The sequence below is a fragment of the Phoca vitulina genome, unplaced genomic scaffold (assembly GCF_004348235.1).
Source record: "Phoca vitulina isolate PV1807 unplaced genomic scaffold, GSC_HSeal_1.0 scaffold40, whole genome shotgun sequence".
Classification (NCBI taxonomy): Eukaryota; Metazoa; Chordata; class Mammalia; order Carnivora; family Phocidae; genus Phoca; species Phoca vitulina.
The window spans coordinates 8,504,578-8,522,447 of record NW_022589743.1 but is presented as its reverse complement, the minus strand read 5'-3'; the positions used below and the strand labels follow the sequence as shown (position 1 = coordinate 8,522,447).

Sequence of the window (17,870 nt, the reverse complement as noted above, 5' to 3'; positions counted from 1 at the left end):
AAAATGCTTTAAAAAATACAGCACTGTAAATAACTATGGTGAAATTATTTTAAAATATCTGTATATTAAATCATCCTCAGAGTATTCAAAGAAAGAGGCAATCCATTTTTCAACAAGGAATTGCCAAATAAGTAGTTGAGTATTAGAAATCATTTTCCAGTATATCCTGATACAAAATTGTCTACTTAGACTAGTAAAACATAGAGGACTTCATGAAGACAATGCCACACACACACACACACACACACACACACACACACACACACACACGTCTTGACAGGTAATTTCTTTCAGTAAATTCTAACTTCTCTGTCTTTCTTAAAAACTGTACTGAGTAGGCTAATTACTTAATAACCACATGATTAGTCAACACCTTTTCCTTGTGAAATCTTATTATAACACAAATTTCCTAGATGCTATATGCAATATATTTATAGAATATAAAGGAAAAAGATAATTTTATTTCATTTTAAATATTTGATCACGTTGGCCTTATGTGTTACCGAATAGTAAATATGTTAAAAATATAATGGATAATAAAATTGAATCTGTCTACAAGGTAGCAACTGAAATAGGACCTATTTCAAACAGAATGATACAGATATAATTACATTATTATGTAACCAAACAAAAAAGGGAGAGTAGCTTAGCAAATATTTGGGAAGATAGGAGCTAATTTGGATTTTGGAAAAAAAAATTCTTATTAAATAAGATGCTGTTTCATACTCTGAAAACAAAGAATGCTCTACTACATAAAGTCACTAAATATACTTTGAATAAAAGCAAGAGATGAGTTAACACAGAATGTGGGTTGCCTTTGCTGTAAAACTGCCATTTTATTTTTCCAGAAAAATAATTTGTTTAGGCTAAAAGGAGGACCAAACCGTGGAAATTCTGATTCAATAGTCAAACAACCCAAATTTCTCAGAGTCAATACAAATTTAGATGATTTTCATATCTAAGACAATTAATTAGATTTTTAAAAAAATGATGTGCTAGGAAAACTTAAATCGAATAAAGAAACAAAGGCTGCCAAATAAAGTCATCAGCTGGATAACTTTCTCCTTATGCAGAGAAATAGTATTAAATCTTCAATGTTTAGAAATGCGTATTAAAAGCAACATCATTAAAATACAATAACTTATATATTTTTTAGATATTTATAGATGTTTTTATACCTCAAATATTCTTTTTAAAAAAAATGCTAATATTAACTGATTGTAAACCTTGGCATCAGCCAGAACTTACATTTTAGCCACCAATAAAAAGAGAGTACAAGTTAGCAAAAGAGATTCAGGATTTTGAAAATCTAAAGGAGGTATCTTAAGTACCTAATTAATAACAAAGTTTAACGAGCACAAACCAGGTGTTTAAATAGTGGTAGGTGTACTAGGTATTGTCGTGAAGAAACTTTATCTTGTTGTCAAAGCAAAATACACAAAAGACTGTGCAGCACCACAAAATGATGTTAAGTGCCGCAGATGTGCAAAATAAGGCACTATTGGCCCAAACTATAACAGTTAGCAAAATGTGGACACAGGGATTGGAACTGAGTAAGGATGTGAACACTGGGTAAGATTCAAGCTGACTCTGGAAAAAGTATTTGGTATAGGACCATGCATGCAAATGTATGAATATGGGAATAAATGCAATGTGTATTTATTGTGCATTTTCAACTGTCCCTAAAATGTAAAAAAATCATTATCCATGAAAACTGACTGGAAAGTAGAGGCTGTGGAATACAGTACTATATCCATTTTTATATTTAAAAAAAGACATAGCACATTTTTGCTGTGAGCTCCCAGGTCACCTGGTAGGAAAAGCTCTAAAACGCTTTCTACTTTTAATTCTTCCTTTTTAATAACCTTATGTTTCTTCTACATACAGAAGCTCTCAATACTTCACTCTCCCCAGAACTAATTTTTGGTGCCTCTTAGTACATTGCTACCATCTTCTTTATATTTAGTGAGCATATGACTATTTTGTTCTTTAGGATTTAGTTTCCCTGTGCTTTTTAAAAAGTTGAATAATGGAAGTATTACCTCCTTGCACTTACTGCTATTCCACATATTTGGTCATAATTCATTCCCTGTTTCCTTTGATTTACATTATAAAACATCACATTTGTTTTTATTCTTACACAGGAGGAAACTGATTAATTTGGTGTCAATTTAGGTTCCAGACGGTTTTTCTATTTTGTACTAGTGAGTTGACTGCTCAACTCAAACATAAATAATTAAAACTCAAACTGCCATTCATTTAATTGCAAATAAGTAATTCTTCAAGAAAGTAATGGCTCCAGTCCTTCCTTTATCCTCTCAAAGAATGAGAACACTTCCTTACTGTTGTTTTATAGAAGAAAAATGGAAATTTAAAGTATTTACCATTTCCAGTTTCTCTGCCTTAAGGCGAACAGAGGGATTTAGGGAAATCTTCTTTCCTTGTGGTCCATAATTATCAGTCCATGCAGGGGCAATATCTAAGAGACAACAGGGTGCACGTTAATTGGAAATTTAATTGGAATAGAACTTTTCATTTGACAGGATGTGTTCTGGGCTCCTGCTGTTCAAATATAATTCTGGCTAATCAGTTGGCAGTTTTCACTTTTGTTTTCATGATTTTTTTTCTTTAAATCTAAAATGTATCATATAAATCAGCTTCACTTGAGCACTAAAAGATATAATATAAAAAGAATGGCCAATTATGCATTAAATCCCATGGAAATATTAATTTAAAAGACAAACATACATCCTACCACTACCCCATCATCACGATGCCTTACTAATTGTAAAGTGAAGTCTTTTTTCTTCCAAAGTAAGTAAAATCATGTTAGGAATGCAAAAAGACTGTGATATGTCTTTGGCAAAAGTGGTTTTGTTACGTGAGTTCTGAAGGTACTATGGAAAAACTCATAAACACAAATTGTTTCAAGTTTGCGCATAAAGTATGATACAGACTAGGAACTTCTGGAACCCAAAATCCCATTTCTTACTTTACATTAAGGTTATATTTCAAGGAGCATAGATGGACTTCTAAGAGTTGAGTTTCATACACCTCTCACCCATCCCAACACCTTCTTAATCTACACTGATTATTTAGATGAGCCTTTGTCCTTGTTGCATGAATAAGAGACCAGATGCCACAAGGGATTAGACCTTGAAAAATTATTTGTTTTAATATGCCAAAGTTTGTAAAACAAATTCCTGTAATTCATGTCAATCCTTGTATATAAATTGTCACTATTCTAAATACACTTCTAAATGGTATTTTACTAGTTCTACATAGAAACAAGAGGAAGAGAAAAAACTTTTTGAAATGTCACATCTTTATGCAGTGTTTTAATTTTTTTTTAATTTCTCAGAGCATCTGTCTCTAAGTACAAAATGATTTGCATTCTCTTTCTTAAGAACATAAGAAGCGCATATGAAAATAAATAGTCTTCCTCTAAACCTTTAACACATCCTTAACATTCTATGTAAAATCTTGAATATAGCTTATAGGTGTCAAGATCATAAAAAAAAATGGTTACTGACTTTTAGCTTCAAATGGAATCAAACCTTGGAAAAGAGTGATTTTAGTATAATAGAATTTTTACAATTCTGATAAAAGCATCAAAGTCTCTTTTGTCATCATGATACCTAATTGTTAGCCATGAGACAAAAAACAGTGTATATATATATGTATATATATATATTTTTTTCTTTTTTTCTCTTAAGAGAAATTCTGTGCCAAACCTACAGTGTGGCACAAAAGATCAGCATGGAGTAGAGTGGTATAGAAGACCAAAGAGCAGGGAAGTCAAACTTTATTTTTCATTTTTAATGTTTGGATTTGTGAAGCTTGTCAGTGACCTTCAGCTTGGTGCCTGACCTGCAATTAAGGAATGAGAGCACTACTAGGTGTACCCAAGCTAGCCTAATCATGATTTCAGACCAATAATCCTACTCCCGGGAGTGAATTACTCAATTCAAGTGTAAGTATGTGGAAGGGCTAGAGGATGGGAGGGACAGGGAGGGACAGGGACACACACAGAGCATCCACACACACTGAGACATGCATTCTCACTTATGTATTCCTACACCTAAGCATAAAAATTTGCTATGTGTAACAGTGGAAATAACAGCAGATCAGCTCTTATTTACGCTTACTTTTAGCCAGGCAATGCACTAAGTACTTCATATACATAAGCTCATTAAGCTTTACTATAGCCATAATGACATAGGTGTTATTATTCCCATCCCAAAGATGGAGAGATCAAGGCCCAAAAAGGTAAAGAAACTAGCCTATGATTACATAGCTAGTAAGTGACCATGTCAGGATTCTAGTCTCTTGTGACTCCCAAAGCCATTATTCCTAAATGTTGTCGGTATCTTTCATCATGTTTTCTCATCTGTAAAGTAGTTAGAATAAAATAGTGTACCTCACAGGAATTGTAAAGGTAAAATAAAGAATCATAGAAAACTACTATGAACACTATAGAATATTGTTTGTGTTTAAGTAGGCTCCATGCCCAGTGTGGAGCCCAACACGGGGCGACCCTGAGATAAAGACCTGAGCTGAGATTGAGAGTCGCATGCTTAACCGACTGAGCCACCCATGCACCCCTAGAATATTGTCAATATTAACAAAGAGACATATTTAAACAGGAGATTTAATGTAAATTTACACTAACCCCCCCATTTAACAATATGCAATCATGGCTTAACAAAATCTCACTTTCTTTCAGCCAACCTTCCCCTAAACCTACACCTTTGAGCCAAAACCTTAGGAGGATTTGTGCATAAATCCGGCATGCTTTGGTAATTCAGAGTAGCTTGACCTGAAAAGCTGCTCATAGACAGGCAGCTTTCCCCATTTGCTGGCGACATCTCTCAATTCTGGCCTCCAGCTCTTGATTTGCTCCTCTCTGGGGAGTGAGGATTTTCAAAGGATAGCTTATTATTCTCTTGGATCTTCTCTTCTATTCCTCTTTTTAGGGGAAGAAAGGGAATGTTTTAAGAGGGCTGGATCAAAACCATTTTATACCATGAACCCTCCATGGATATTTTCCCCCCATCACTCTTTTGTTTCAGTTATAAAACCTTAGTGTGGGAGGATTACAGTTTGTGTTCTGGTAAAGTTAAAGTAATGATAATATTTCTTCATGCAATAATTCTTATTTTTTTAGGAATGTCTTTAGCATGCTTTTAGTTCATTTACAAGCTCATGTGTTAGCTTATAGCAATAGTAAACGACCCTGAGTTCTGAAATAAGAAATTTATATAATAGTTTTTAAAAACATATTCAAGTATTATATGGATTTTTAAAATTCTAACAAGTTTTACACTTTGGAATAATTTTGAGATGGGAACACAGGTAGATTTGCTTCAATTCAGTTTATTTTTATTGAGGTTAACATTAAAACTTGTTTACATTTTTTGAATAAATACCAACTAGCTAAAGGAGTTTAGATGTGGCAGTTAAGGGTCTAATTTAGGAACAATCTATAATTAAGTACTTATAACAGAAAAACCATAAGGTATATAAGTTACCTAGAGATAATTTAGAGTTGATTTTGTTTCCACCCCTCCGCCCCCAGAAATATCTGGCCTACTACACTTACACTTGAAAATAAAAAAATAGGACTGACTCAATGCTAATTCTGCTCTAGAAAAATGTTCTATTTTAATTGTATTTTAATATTTACTTTTCATACAGCTCACTCAAATATATTTTCATTAAATCATGCTTCTATTACAAAATACAGCACTGTTTCTTTTAGTCACTGATGTGAATTTACCTCATTTTATTCATTATTCTGGGATCTCTTTACTCTAATCAGATCTGCTGCCTAGGGTCACCTGACATCTAGCTCATCCTTTGTTCTGTGCTTTTGCTCATGGTACTTCCTTCACTTAGGAAGATCTCCTTCATCCGTCAATTGATGTTTACCACTTCTTTCAAGATCTGGATGACATCTGATTTTTGCTAAGAAATTTCTGCAGGTTGTGACAAATTCTTTACTATGTACTAATTTGGGGGGTGAGGGGAGGATGCAAAATTGAATTAAAGGATGGGAGCTTTTGTTTCTGCTCTAAAAACATCCCCTGAAGTATTATTTGAGCTACACCCTAGTCAGTGGGTTCTGTAACATTAATAATAATAACAAAATTTACTGAGCTTATGCTATGTACCAATTACAATGCTAAGTGCTTGATATGCATGATCTCATTTAATATGCATAAAGACCCATGAGGCAACTATTTCAAGGTTACACGGCTAATAAGTTGGAAGCAAAGAAATGAACCTCTACATTTGCATTCAGAGCCTGTGCCCTCACTACACCACACTCAGGCCACTTCTTCCCTTATCCACTTTGTTCACGTCTTCACACTATCTGTGACAAGATAGTATGTTCCTTCGAGTACAGAAACCACCCACACCCTGCTCTAGTTAACAAAGAACACCGCAAACTGTAGTTATTCAATAAAATAAACACATACATATGTTTTCTAATCTGAATAATGAAGGTTTTTTTTTCTTAACCCGATGTTTTATTTCACCATAGACTATTAAGAATCTCATGGAAAATATCCTAATTCCTTCATAATTCCTACTAAACTATGTTTTCTATGTACATGACATGCTTAGTAAGTGCTTCCTGAATTAATAAAAGGCTAAGAGAGGCAATGAGCAGTCCAATTACTTTCAAAATTAAAAACATATTACATAAATGTATCCTCACTATTGTTTGCTTCTTTCATTTATGTATTTTTTCTTCTTCACGTGTGTTCACAGTTTAACATAAAAACAATACATCAAGAGAATGGAAATTAAATACATAAAGAGGATAATACTAATAAAGTTTCTAAGAGTCAAGGAATCCCACTAAGTAAAAGGGCATATAATTTATGACTAGAGATTGCTACCAACCCACTGGTAAATACTGCTCCAAACTATTAGAGGAAACTATTATGGAATCCACTATAAATTCCTGTTAAGTGTGGTACCTGTGTGCTGTGGTCTGAATGTGTCCTCCCCAAATACAGATGTCGAAATCCTAACCCCCAAGATAATGGTATTCGGAGATGAGGCTTTTAGGAGGAGCTGAGGTCATGAGGGTGGAGCTCTCCTGAATGGGATTAGTGTTCTGATTGAAGAGACCCCACAGGTCTCCATGTGAAGACAGGATGGGAAATCTGCAACCTGAAGAAGGCTCTCACCGGGACCATGCTAGCACCATGATCCTGGATTTCCAGCGACCAGAACTGTTAGAAATACATGTCTTTTGTTTATAAGCTACCCAGTCTGTGGTGTTTTGTTATAGCAGCCCAAATGGACTGAGATACTATGTAATTTATGCTAATCTGTCCTTATTATGCAATTCTGATCTAGATTAATGCTATTGAAAATTAAAATATACAGGTAAAAATTTGTATTATAATTTTTAGACATATGTAATTAACTTTTCTATTTGCATTGGTTTTTGATTGTTGTTGTGCTTAATTTTTGGAGATAATTTAAAGGGAAAGCTTTTTCTTGATATTGGAGCCACTAATAGATGCTTCACAGTTTGATAAAAATTATTTTTTTATGGGTGACACAATTAATACTTTATTGTTTTAAAAAGTTAGCAAATCATTTCATGGTAATTATAACTAATACTATTCAATTCATAATACTGATTTTCTTTTAAATTAACATCTATACAATCTCTTCTTAAAAAAAAACATATTTCTTTTCTTAAGTTATGCCCCCATCTATAATTTCTCTGAAAGGTGCATTTAATAAACCTCACCGGTATTTCCCTAAAAGGAAAAGGCAACCTAATCTTGATTTAAAGAAGAGTTTACATTATTTGATTTCAACAGTTCATTGATTATTACAGCTTCATAGACACCGTTATGATAATGCATATTAAAATTTCAACCCTTTGTTCAGGAAACTTTCTAATAAAAGACATAATCTAACAGGGACCATTGCACAATACATTCATTTTACTCTTTTATCCATTGAAGGAAAAAAGGCATAATGCATCCTTCTTTAAAGTCTATTAAATCACATTATGTACTCCTCATTGAGAAAGAGTAATTGAAAGAAATAACAGTAAAGAGGAATTAAATGTGCATTTACCTGTATTAGACATATCCGTAGGGCTGTTTTCCAAAGAAGTGACTGGAGTCTGTTCTGTTTTCTTGTATCCAGTTTTTATCTATGAAAGAAAAGGAAGAAAATAAAATGTCATTTTCTAAAGTAGGTCAAAGACCAGACTAGAAGCTCACGTTAACATAAAAAGAATGGTTTAAGAGATTAAAGCAGCGGTCCAAAAAATCAGAGATCTCTAAAATTTTGGTATATTTACCTCTAAACAAAGCATTTCAGAATTAAAGGTAACAACTGCTTTCAGCTCTACCATGTCCAAGGACAATAAAATATAAGGCCATGAACCTTATCTTTGAAAAGGTATTATAACCCCAAATAAAAAAAGTATAAGGGGCTGACAGAAAATCTTACACTCTGTATCTTATTAGCAGGTCCCTGAAACTGAAATTGCCTTTGACGAATTTTATTCCATTGACTGAAAGCCTACCTGAGCTCCTATTTTGTTTCATAGCTAACATAGACTTTAAGAGTATATGCTCTATTTTATAACTTTGATTTGTTAGGGCACTGTAGCAATTAGTAATCAACTGTCGATTCTGATGTAGAAACTCCCCCCTCTGTGTGAGTCTACTGGGGTGATCTACGCACATGTGAGGGAACCATATCCACCTATACCGGGTAATCAGGATCAGCCTCACTGTGCAGGAAAAAAAGGAACAAAACGAAGACTGCCTGTCTTCAGTCAAGCAGGAAACAGAAATAAGAATACATTAAATCATATCAGAGACTTTCTGAAAATAAATATGACATTCCTAACACAGTTTTGAGTGACAACGAGGCATATCTCCGTGAGGCCATTCCTGATCATGATTTTCTGGACAAAAGACACACTGACTTGAAAAACTGTATTACTGATAGTACAGTATAAAAATATTACACAGAAAAAAAAGAACTTTCAAGGAATTACCAATCTGTTAAAAAACTGCACTACCAAAATTATAATTCTATTGTATATAACAAACATAAAAACAGGGGATTTATGGACTGCATAAGTATACAGAGAAGTGTAAGATTACCTGATTTATCCTAAAAGAAGATAAAATGGTGTCTGTAGTTTGGGGAGTGGATGAGGTCTTTGGAATTAGTATTTCAGGGGGAGAAGGAAGAAGGCTAAATGTCGAGACTTGAGGTCCATATTCTCCAGAAGCTTGTAAAAGAGATGTATAAGATGGATTTTCTGGATGACTGCCATCAGATTTTTGTCTTATGAACGCTATCTCCCAAGCAGATTCTGACCTAGCATTAAAAAGAAATCACTTTATGGACATAGTGTGGATACAGTACAACTAAATTTTAAGATAATGTTTCAAATATTATTAAAATATACTTATTTTAGGGGGTGTCTGGGTGGCTTAGTTGGTTAAGCGTCTGACTCTTTATTTCAGCTCAGGTCACAATCTCAGGGTTGTGAGATCGAGCCCCATGTTGGGTTCTGCTGCTCAGCGGGGAGTCTGCTTGAGATTCTCTCTCTTCCTCTCCCTCTGCCCTCCCCCACCCCAGCTCACATGCATGCTCCCCCTAAAACTAAATAAATGAATAAATAAGTAAAAAATAAAAAATATATATTTCTTTTAGGATCTAAAGTATTTAAATCTCTTAAATTACTGTTTTTAGAAGACATGGTAATTAACTCATTCTATCTTATGGATAGGATAAGTTACCTCAACTTGGCTCTGGTAATTATGCTTTTCGCTTCTTCAAAGGATACACCAATCATAGATTCCTTGTTTATTGAGACAAGTTGATCTCCTGGCTTCAAACGTCCATCCTAACAAAAGTAGTAATATATATAAAGAAACTAATAATGATGGTGTTTAAAAAAAAAACAACAACAACTAATTGATGCAACTAAACCAAAGAAAAATTTTAGTGAACAGTCTCTTAAAGAAGGCGTAAAAAGAAAATGCTGGACAAAAAACCTCAATAGCAAAAAGTTTTGACTAAAGCTGGTTTGCTTACATGCATGAATGAAATGGAACAGTTCGTGTATATGCGAGCTCAATTTGCACACTAAGGAATCCTGAAGACACAGCCCAGTACAGCAGGAAAAGACCCATTTTAAAAGCTTGGTACTGGGGCGCCTGGGTGGCTCAGTCGGTTAAGCATCGGCCTTTGGCTCAGGTCATGATCCCATGGTTCTGGGATCGAGCCCCATGACGGGCTCCCTGCTCGGTGGGAAGTCTGCTTGTCCCTCTCTCTCTGCCCTCTCGTGCTTGCGCTCTCTCTCAAATAAATAAAACCTTAAAAAAAGATTGGTACTATGAGACAGATACAGCTCTGACTCTGTGATAAAGTAAATCAAGTAATTCCAGAATATTTCAGAAAATAAGGCTCATTCACTTTAGTTTCTAAGCATTCCTGCATCTCTCATCCCACAAAACTGGTAAGGTTGATTCCACAGTAAGGCTTTTAAAAATTCAGTCAAAGATCTTAATTAGATTGATTCTACCCATATTTCAGCTCTTTACTGGATCTGCTGTACTGCCCGTGAGGCAGGCCTAGCTGGTCGTACATACATCTTTGGTCAAGTCCTGCTAAAGATGACCACTTACAACCAGCTTCCTCACACTGTCTGCTAAGACCTGGCTCTGGCTGTCACCAGCCTAACTGGATCAGACGGAGCCTACTGATTACAAGATTTAATGCATCTGTTAGGCAAGTTTCCCAGTCTTCACCTGTCTTTTTTTCTCAATTCAAACAGGAAAAGAAGAATGAGCACTCTTCATTTTCAGTTCCTAAGACTTGTCTCAATTATCATTTACACAAAGACAGAAAGCAGTATTTATGTAACTGGGGAAGAAGCTTATAATGGTTAAAAAGCTGGATTTTCACCCTAATGGCATTTAAGTAAGTTCCACAAATTCAAGGAAATATCTTTCTTCAAAGTGATATCTAAGATATATCCCTTGGATAACTGATCTTTGATCTGAACTTAATTACACACAATAATGGTGATTTATGGTTACTTTACAACTAAATAACAGTTTTTTTTTTTAAACCAATTTTTTAAGATTATTTATTTATTTATTTTAGAAAGAGAGTGTGAGGGGCGGGGGAAGAGCGGAGGGGAAAAGAATCTCAAGAAGATTTCACGCTGAGCGGGAGCCCAACAGGGCTGGATCCCATGACCCTGAGATCATGACCTGGGCGGAAAACAAGAGTCAGAAACTTGACTGACTGTGCCACCCAGGCACCCACTAAGTGTCTTTTTAAAAAACAAAAATAACTATTGAGGGACACTTGGGCGGCACAGTCAGTTAAGCATCCCACTCTTGGTTTTGGCTCAGGTCGTGATCTTGGGGTCAGGAGACCGAGCCCCACATTTGGCTCCACACTCGGTGTGGAGTCTGCTTAAGACTCCCTCTCCCTTTGCCCTTCCCCCTGGTCCCTCTCTCTCAAATAAACAAATCATAATATAAACAAATATAATATATATAATATAAAACATATATAATATAAAACAAATATAATATAAAAAAATAAAAAGACACTGCTATCTCTTACATTGAAAACTGAGTACACAGGAAGATAAATAAATAAACATAAAATATCAAAAAAACTTTATGGAAACATGTTATTTCAAATACTATGTAAAAGACACTATCATCTAAATGCATAATGACTCTATGACCCTTCTAAATTACAAACATTATTTTAAAAATTAAACTGAAAAAGGAAATTTGATTTTAAAAAATACATAAAATTTGGAAATTTATATTTTATAAATATAACTAGCAAAGTCAGAGAACATAACACAGTGGCTATATTCACAAGTGATTTTTTTTCCCCTTCCACTGATTAATGTATGAGGAGTAAAACACAATAGTCATGCTGGAAAAGACTAAGCAGTACGGAGAGAGTATCCACCATATGGATCCTACATGTTCAGTAACATGAAAGAGCTGATTTTGTAAAATTTTGTGAACACGGTTCTGTATGGCTGGGCCCAAACCTTATTACAGAGTTTGGTTACATGTGCATTTAAATCAACTCTACCCAGACATACTTAGACACTCACATACATTAGCTTACAATTTAATACGTGAAAATTTTAGTTTCAGGACAGTTATCTACTCAAAGTTAAGATGAAATGGCAACAAACAAGAGAAACAAACTTTTTGCCACAGGCAAAAAGATAAGGTTAATAATTGGGAGAATGAACAAAATCGCAGGGTGCTTATTTACAGGAGGAAGGGTGGGGAATGTAGGGAATGTGATCAGGAATGCCTCAGTAGCACTGAAGACTTTCTACTTTTTAAGTCAAGTGGTGAACTCTAAGCAGATTCATAGGTGTTCATTCTATTATTATGCTTCATTTACATGTGTCAAGTATCACATTATTAAAAAGAAGAGGGGCACCTGGTTGGCTCAGTCGATAGAGCATGCAACTCTTGATCTCAGGGTCGTGAGTTCAATCCCTATATTGGGCATGGAGCCTACTTAAAAAAATAAATAAAATAAAATAAAATAGAAAAGAAATTCTCCATCTCCCAAAATAAAAAGAGCTCATAACATCTGCCCGGAAATTAACTAGCTGAATTATGTTTTGGTTCTATATTCCAAAACAGGTACTGGAAGTAAGGTACAAATGGAGAAATTTTTAATGTAATTTTAAAATAAGTAAATTAGGGGCACCTGGGTGGCTCACTCATTAAGCGTCTGCCTTCGGCTCAGGTCATGATCCCAGGGTCCTGGGATCGAGCCCCGTGTTGGGCTCCCTGCTCCGCGGGAGGCCTGCTTCTCCCTCTCCCACTCCCACTGCTTGTGTTCCCTCTCTCCCTGTGTCTCTCTCTGTCAAATAAATAAAATCTTTTAAAAAATAAAAAAATAAAAAATAATAAAATAAGTAAATTAATAAATAAGAAAAATTAAATAAATGTCATTACTAAATCCAGCTCTAGGCCATTTGGAATCTACAAAATAGTTCCTTACTGGATCAGCTTAGTAAGGTAGATTACAGCTGAAATTTAATGGCTATACTAGTACTGACTTGTATCACAAAGCCTGGCAACAATTTAGGGGAAAAATGGAGAAAATGAAGAAAGCCCTGTTTCACTGGAGCAAAGCATATAAAGGACACTAACAAGGAAAGAAAGGATTTTTTAGAATCGGGGTGGCCGATGGTAATAACAGTAAATATTGTCAGATGACAATTCTTTCAACTGGGCAGGAGCCTTCAGAGGTAGTGGACAGAAGGGGAAAGAGCACGGGGTCTGGCAGCCAGACACACCTAAATACAAACTTGAGCCCTACAACTTGCTAGCTAGATGTTCATCAACAGATAGAGGGAGGGGAAAGGGGCTGGGGGAGGCACATAATCTCATCCACGAGAAACACAGAACTACATTCAAAACTATTTGAGGAAGCTCCTGTGTCCATGCGTCTCATACAGACCACAGCCGGCCGTGAGGGTTGCAGAGAAAAAAGCTACAGAAAACAGAGGTAGGCAATAGGGTTTCGGCAGACCTATTATTTCCCACTCCTCCTCTCATACTGTACAGTATTAGCAACACAGAGGGAAAAGCTCTCGTGAACACAATATAGCGTATCTTATATTAAAGCACACTGATGCACTGAAGGAGCATTTTCAGGATGCCTGGGTGGCTCAGTCAGTTAAGCGTCTGCCTTCGGCTCAGGTCATGATCCCAGGTGTCAGGCTCCCTGCTCGGTGGGGACTCTGCTTCTCCCTCTCCCTCTGCCCCTCCCAACTGCTCATGCTCTGTCTCTCTTGCGTGCGCACTCTCTCTCAAATAAATTAATAAAATCGTAGGGGAAAAAAAAAACAACAAATTGAAGGAGCATTTTCCAGCAGGACAAAGTCAGAGAAGAGAAGAAGAATAATGCCTTCTGACGGTGAATTCTGGTGTTTATATATTTTTTTCTTTCTAAAAAGTATTTATAGTGGTGTTTTTTTTTTCTTTGCCCCCTAGAACAAGATCTTAGCTGATCATGTGAATTTCTGAACCTGTTTAAAAGTCAGAACCTGCAAACTCAAAGGTATTTCTTTGAGTCGGGCATTCAAGCCAGTGAGTCCTGCCCCAGTTGGATGAATGTATATGTGAAGATACTAGCTTTGGGGACATGCCAAGGCCTCTTCCACACTGTCTGGGTTCAGATACGGCAGTTAAGGAACAACTGTACACTTTCACGTGCTCACCTTCAGAGTCTGCTTTTCTTCCCGTTGACATTTACAAAGACGTTGAAAGTGATAACATACACCTGACCATTTAAACGCTTCTGTTGAAAACTACCAGCGCTGTTCATTTATGATGACCATTATATAGTTTTCTAAATAACATATTACCATATTACCATACCACCTACACGGCCTGACTCTGATTTAACTAACTCGTTAGTCCTAAATACTAAGGAACGCTCCTGCAAGACTCCTGGTTCCTCTCCCACACTTTCAGAAACTGTCAACTTCTTCTATTGCCTGCCAGTTATTAATGTGAATTTAGACAAGTTGCTTAATCTCTATGAGACTTCATTTTCTTAGCTGTAAAGTGGAGATAAATACCTGTCACACAAGGTTGCTATTAGTAATTAAATGACATACATAAATTCTACAAATTCTAAAACTGTAGGTGTTAAATAAAAGTGAGTTGAATCAAAATTCCATGCCTGCTGTAATTTTCACATTGATAGCAAATTTAATCCTGTTACTCCTCAAATTAAGAACCTTTAGGGATGCTTGGGTGGCTCAGTTGGTTAAGTGTCCAACTCTTGATTCGGCTCAGGTCATGATCTCAGGACTCCGCGCTGGGTATGGAGCCTGCTTAAGATTTTCTCTCCCTTTTCCCCTAATTCCCTTCTCTCAAACAACAACAACAAAACAAAAACAAAAACAAAACCCTTTAATGGCTGCCCAGGGGTAAGAAAAGTTGAAACTCCTTAACTTTCCAAACCCAGCACAACAAGTAGCTGCAACCAACTTTTTTCAGCCTCACTCTTCACCTTCCCTCCTCAACACATATATTCTTCATTCTAGTCTCAGAAAATGTTCTTCAAAGCAGCCATGATCTTTGGAACCCTAATGCTTTTACACATCCTAATTCCTGTCTAGAATGCCACCACCAACCCCGCCACTTCTCCGATAAACTCGCACTTAAACTTCACAGCCATATGCAAACATTTTCCCTGCGGTAAGTTTGCCCCACTGCCTGGAATTACTTAATTGTTCCTTTCTTTCTGCTCCAAAAGCACTTTTACTTACCTCGGTTATTACACTTACTTTGTACTGTCCCTATCTGTTTACGTATCTTTTTCTCTCCCATTAGAGCACATTAATCCAGCAACTTCCAAACTAGCAGCACTGATTATTTCAGTTGGCCAGAATCATGTCCTTTTCATAGTGCCAGGTACAGAGTAAGTCCACAATCAATTAATCAGGGCCAGGAAACAGTCTGAGGAAATTAAGGTGGCCTCTGACAGAAGTAATAATGGCAAAGGAGAAAAGAGAGTGACTTGTAAAGTGAACCCTCTTGCCTGCTACCCCTTTAGCTTCCATCAATGGGACTGGTTTCTTTACACTGTGCCATCCAGAGGCCTTGGTCCCAGTTCCAGGGATATGCTCAGCATATTCTGAAAACAGACTTCCTCTGAAAGATAAATATGTCCTACTTCAATCCTTTGTGAACAATGACTAACCATGAGTATTTATATCTGCGTGATCATTGTCTTCACCTATAGGGTTTGATAAAAAAAAAAAAAAGTCCTTAATTTATCAAATTTAAAGTGACACTGCTTGTAAGATACACCATTTTTTTATGTAGCGCTAAAATAAGAAAATGCTGCCAATTACCCAATGAAATTGACTGTAAGAATCATCCCATAGAGCTTATACGTGTGTGCTTTAATATATGTCTTAGGATCAGTTAAATGAAATATGAAATGTAGTTATCAGGTTTGAGGAAAAGCTTTTGATTACTGCCTGCTTTCCTTACACTATTAGCAGAAAAACAAAGAAACAAACAGGAATGTTGGAAACTTCAAAGACATTTCGTGTCCAGCATCTGACACAAAGGGCCAGGGAAGAGAGGTGCTTGGTGTGAGCCAGATGATGGCAGTGGAATAGCAAAGAGGCAGATTAGTAACTCTCAGAAACATGACAGAATGCCTAAGGGATCATTCATTCATAAATATTAACTGAGCAATTAGTTATGTCCAGGCATCACACTGGGGACGAAGGATATTATTGTGAATAAAATCAGATAGAATCCTTACACTTAGGCAACATACTGTCTTGTGGTTCAGACAGTTGATAAAACAATCACGGATATAGATGTATGTTTACAAACTGAGATAGGTGATACAAAGGAAAGGAACAGGATCTAGGAGCACATATAGGAAAAAAGATCTGGACTAAACTGGAGGGCACAGAGGCGCCTGGGTGGCTCAGTCGGTTAAGCATCTGTCTTCAGCTCACGTCATGATCTCAGGGTCCTGGGATCGAGCCCCACATCAGGCTCCCTGCTCAGGGGGAGTCTGCTTCTCCCTCTCCTTCTGCCCCTCCCCACCTGCTTGTCCTCTTTTCCTCAAATAAAATCTTAAAAAAAAAAAAACCAACATAAAATAAACTGGAGGGCACAGAGAACACATTCCTTAGGAATTAGTCTTTGAATAGGTACTTGGAAGTAATGGTAATGGCGGCGTGGGTGTGTTTCCAGTCAGAGGGAACAGCACATGAGAAAGCTTCCGGGAACTGAAATGAATACCATTCTGGAAGCCTAAAGATGGAAAGTCAGAGAAATACAGGGAAGAAGTCACATTATACAGAGCCTTGCAGGCAAATGAGTATTAGTATGATAGGCTGGGGGAGGGGGAGGGGGAGGGGAAACGTGTGGTGCATAAGAGCAGGAAAAACTATCATGAGGTCTGATAAACTGTGATGGTGGTGGAGATCAAGGAGGCTGATGGGTTCAAGAGATAGAGAGTAAAAAAGGCAACAGCACATGCTAATAAACTGGGTATAGGTATTAAAGGAGAGAAGTAGTTAGGATGCTTTCAGGTTTTCTGACTTTATGCAACTGGAAGGTGTCGTTCACCAAGACTGGGAACAGAGTAAGAAGCTCTGGGAAGAGATGGGCAGATGAGGGTGTGGTGTGACTATCATGAATCTTGCCTCAGATATAGTGAGTTTGAGATGCCTTAAGGAGATCCAAATGGAAATGCTGACCAAGCAATTGGATATGTGGGTCTAAAACTCAAAGGAGTGTCTCAGTCAGAGAAAGGTCTAAGACTGAACACTGAGGACTTCAGACTGATATGGGACTGGCTGGTGGGGTGAAAAGGGCTTTGGAGTTCTCATAGTTCCTTAACTCAGTACCTAGCATATTTGTTCTCATCCTATAAGCTGCCTCTAACACTTAGCGCTGGGAGAATCTTTCCTTCTATTTCAACTGGAAAAAACGTGTCAAGATGCCCCAAGTTTTAACTCTGAATATGTTTTTCAAAAAACCATGGTGTTTTGGTCACTGAACCAGTACTCTGTGTGTGTGTGTGTGTGTATATTTTTTTTTTTTGCCATTTGAAAACATTAATGTATGTGCAAGGAAGTGGTGGTGGGGGCTCAGGCAGCTAACCATGATTAACTAAAGATGATTCCTTCTGAGTTCCAACAGCCCCCTTAACATGTGAAGTTTGGGAATATAAATGTTATATAATCCATCTATATGCTTGGGGACTGCTTATACTATTAGCTCTGAAACAATATCATATTAAAATAA

General features: G+C 36.5%; 1 protein-coding gene across 4 annotated transcripts in view; it reads right to left on the bottom strand.

Annotated features, from left to right (window-relative positions):
• STXBP4 (syntaxin binding protein 4) overlaps positions 1-17,870 on the bottom strand; it is a 222,109-nt gene that overhangs the window by 177,177 nt on the left and 27,062 nt on the right. For all 4 annotated transcript variants that reach the window (XM_032429268.1, XM_032429269.1, XM_032429266.1 and 1 more), the window contains 4 exons: positions 9,804-9,910; positions 9,159-9,378; positions 8,113-8,191; positions 2,385-2,479 (listed from right to left, as the gene is read on the bottom strand). In XM_032429268.1, coding sequence (XP_032285159.1) covers positions 2,385-2,479; positions 8,113-8,191; positions 9,159-9,378; positions 9,804-9,910 — 501 coding nt within the window. The remainder of the gene's footprint in view (positions 1-2,384; positions 2,480-8,112; positions 8,192-9,158; positions 9,379-9,803; positions 9,911-17,870) is intronic.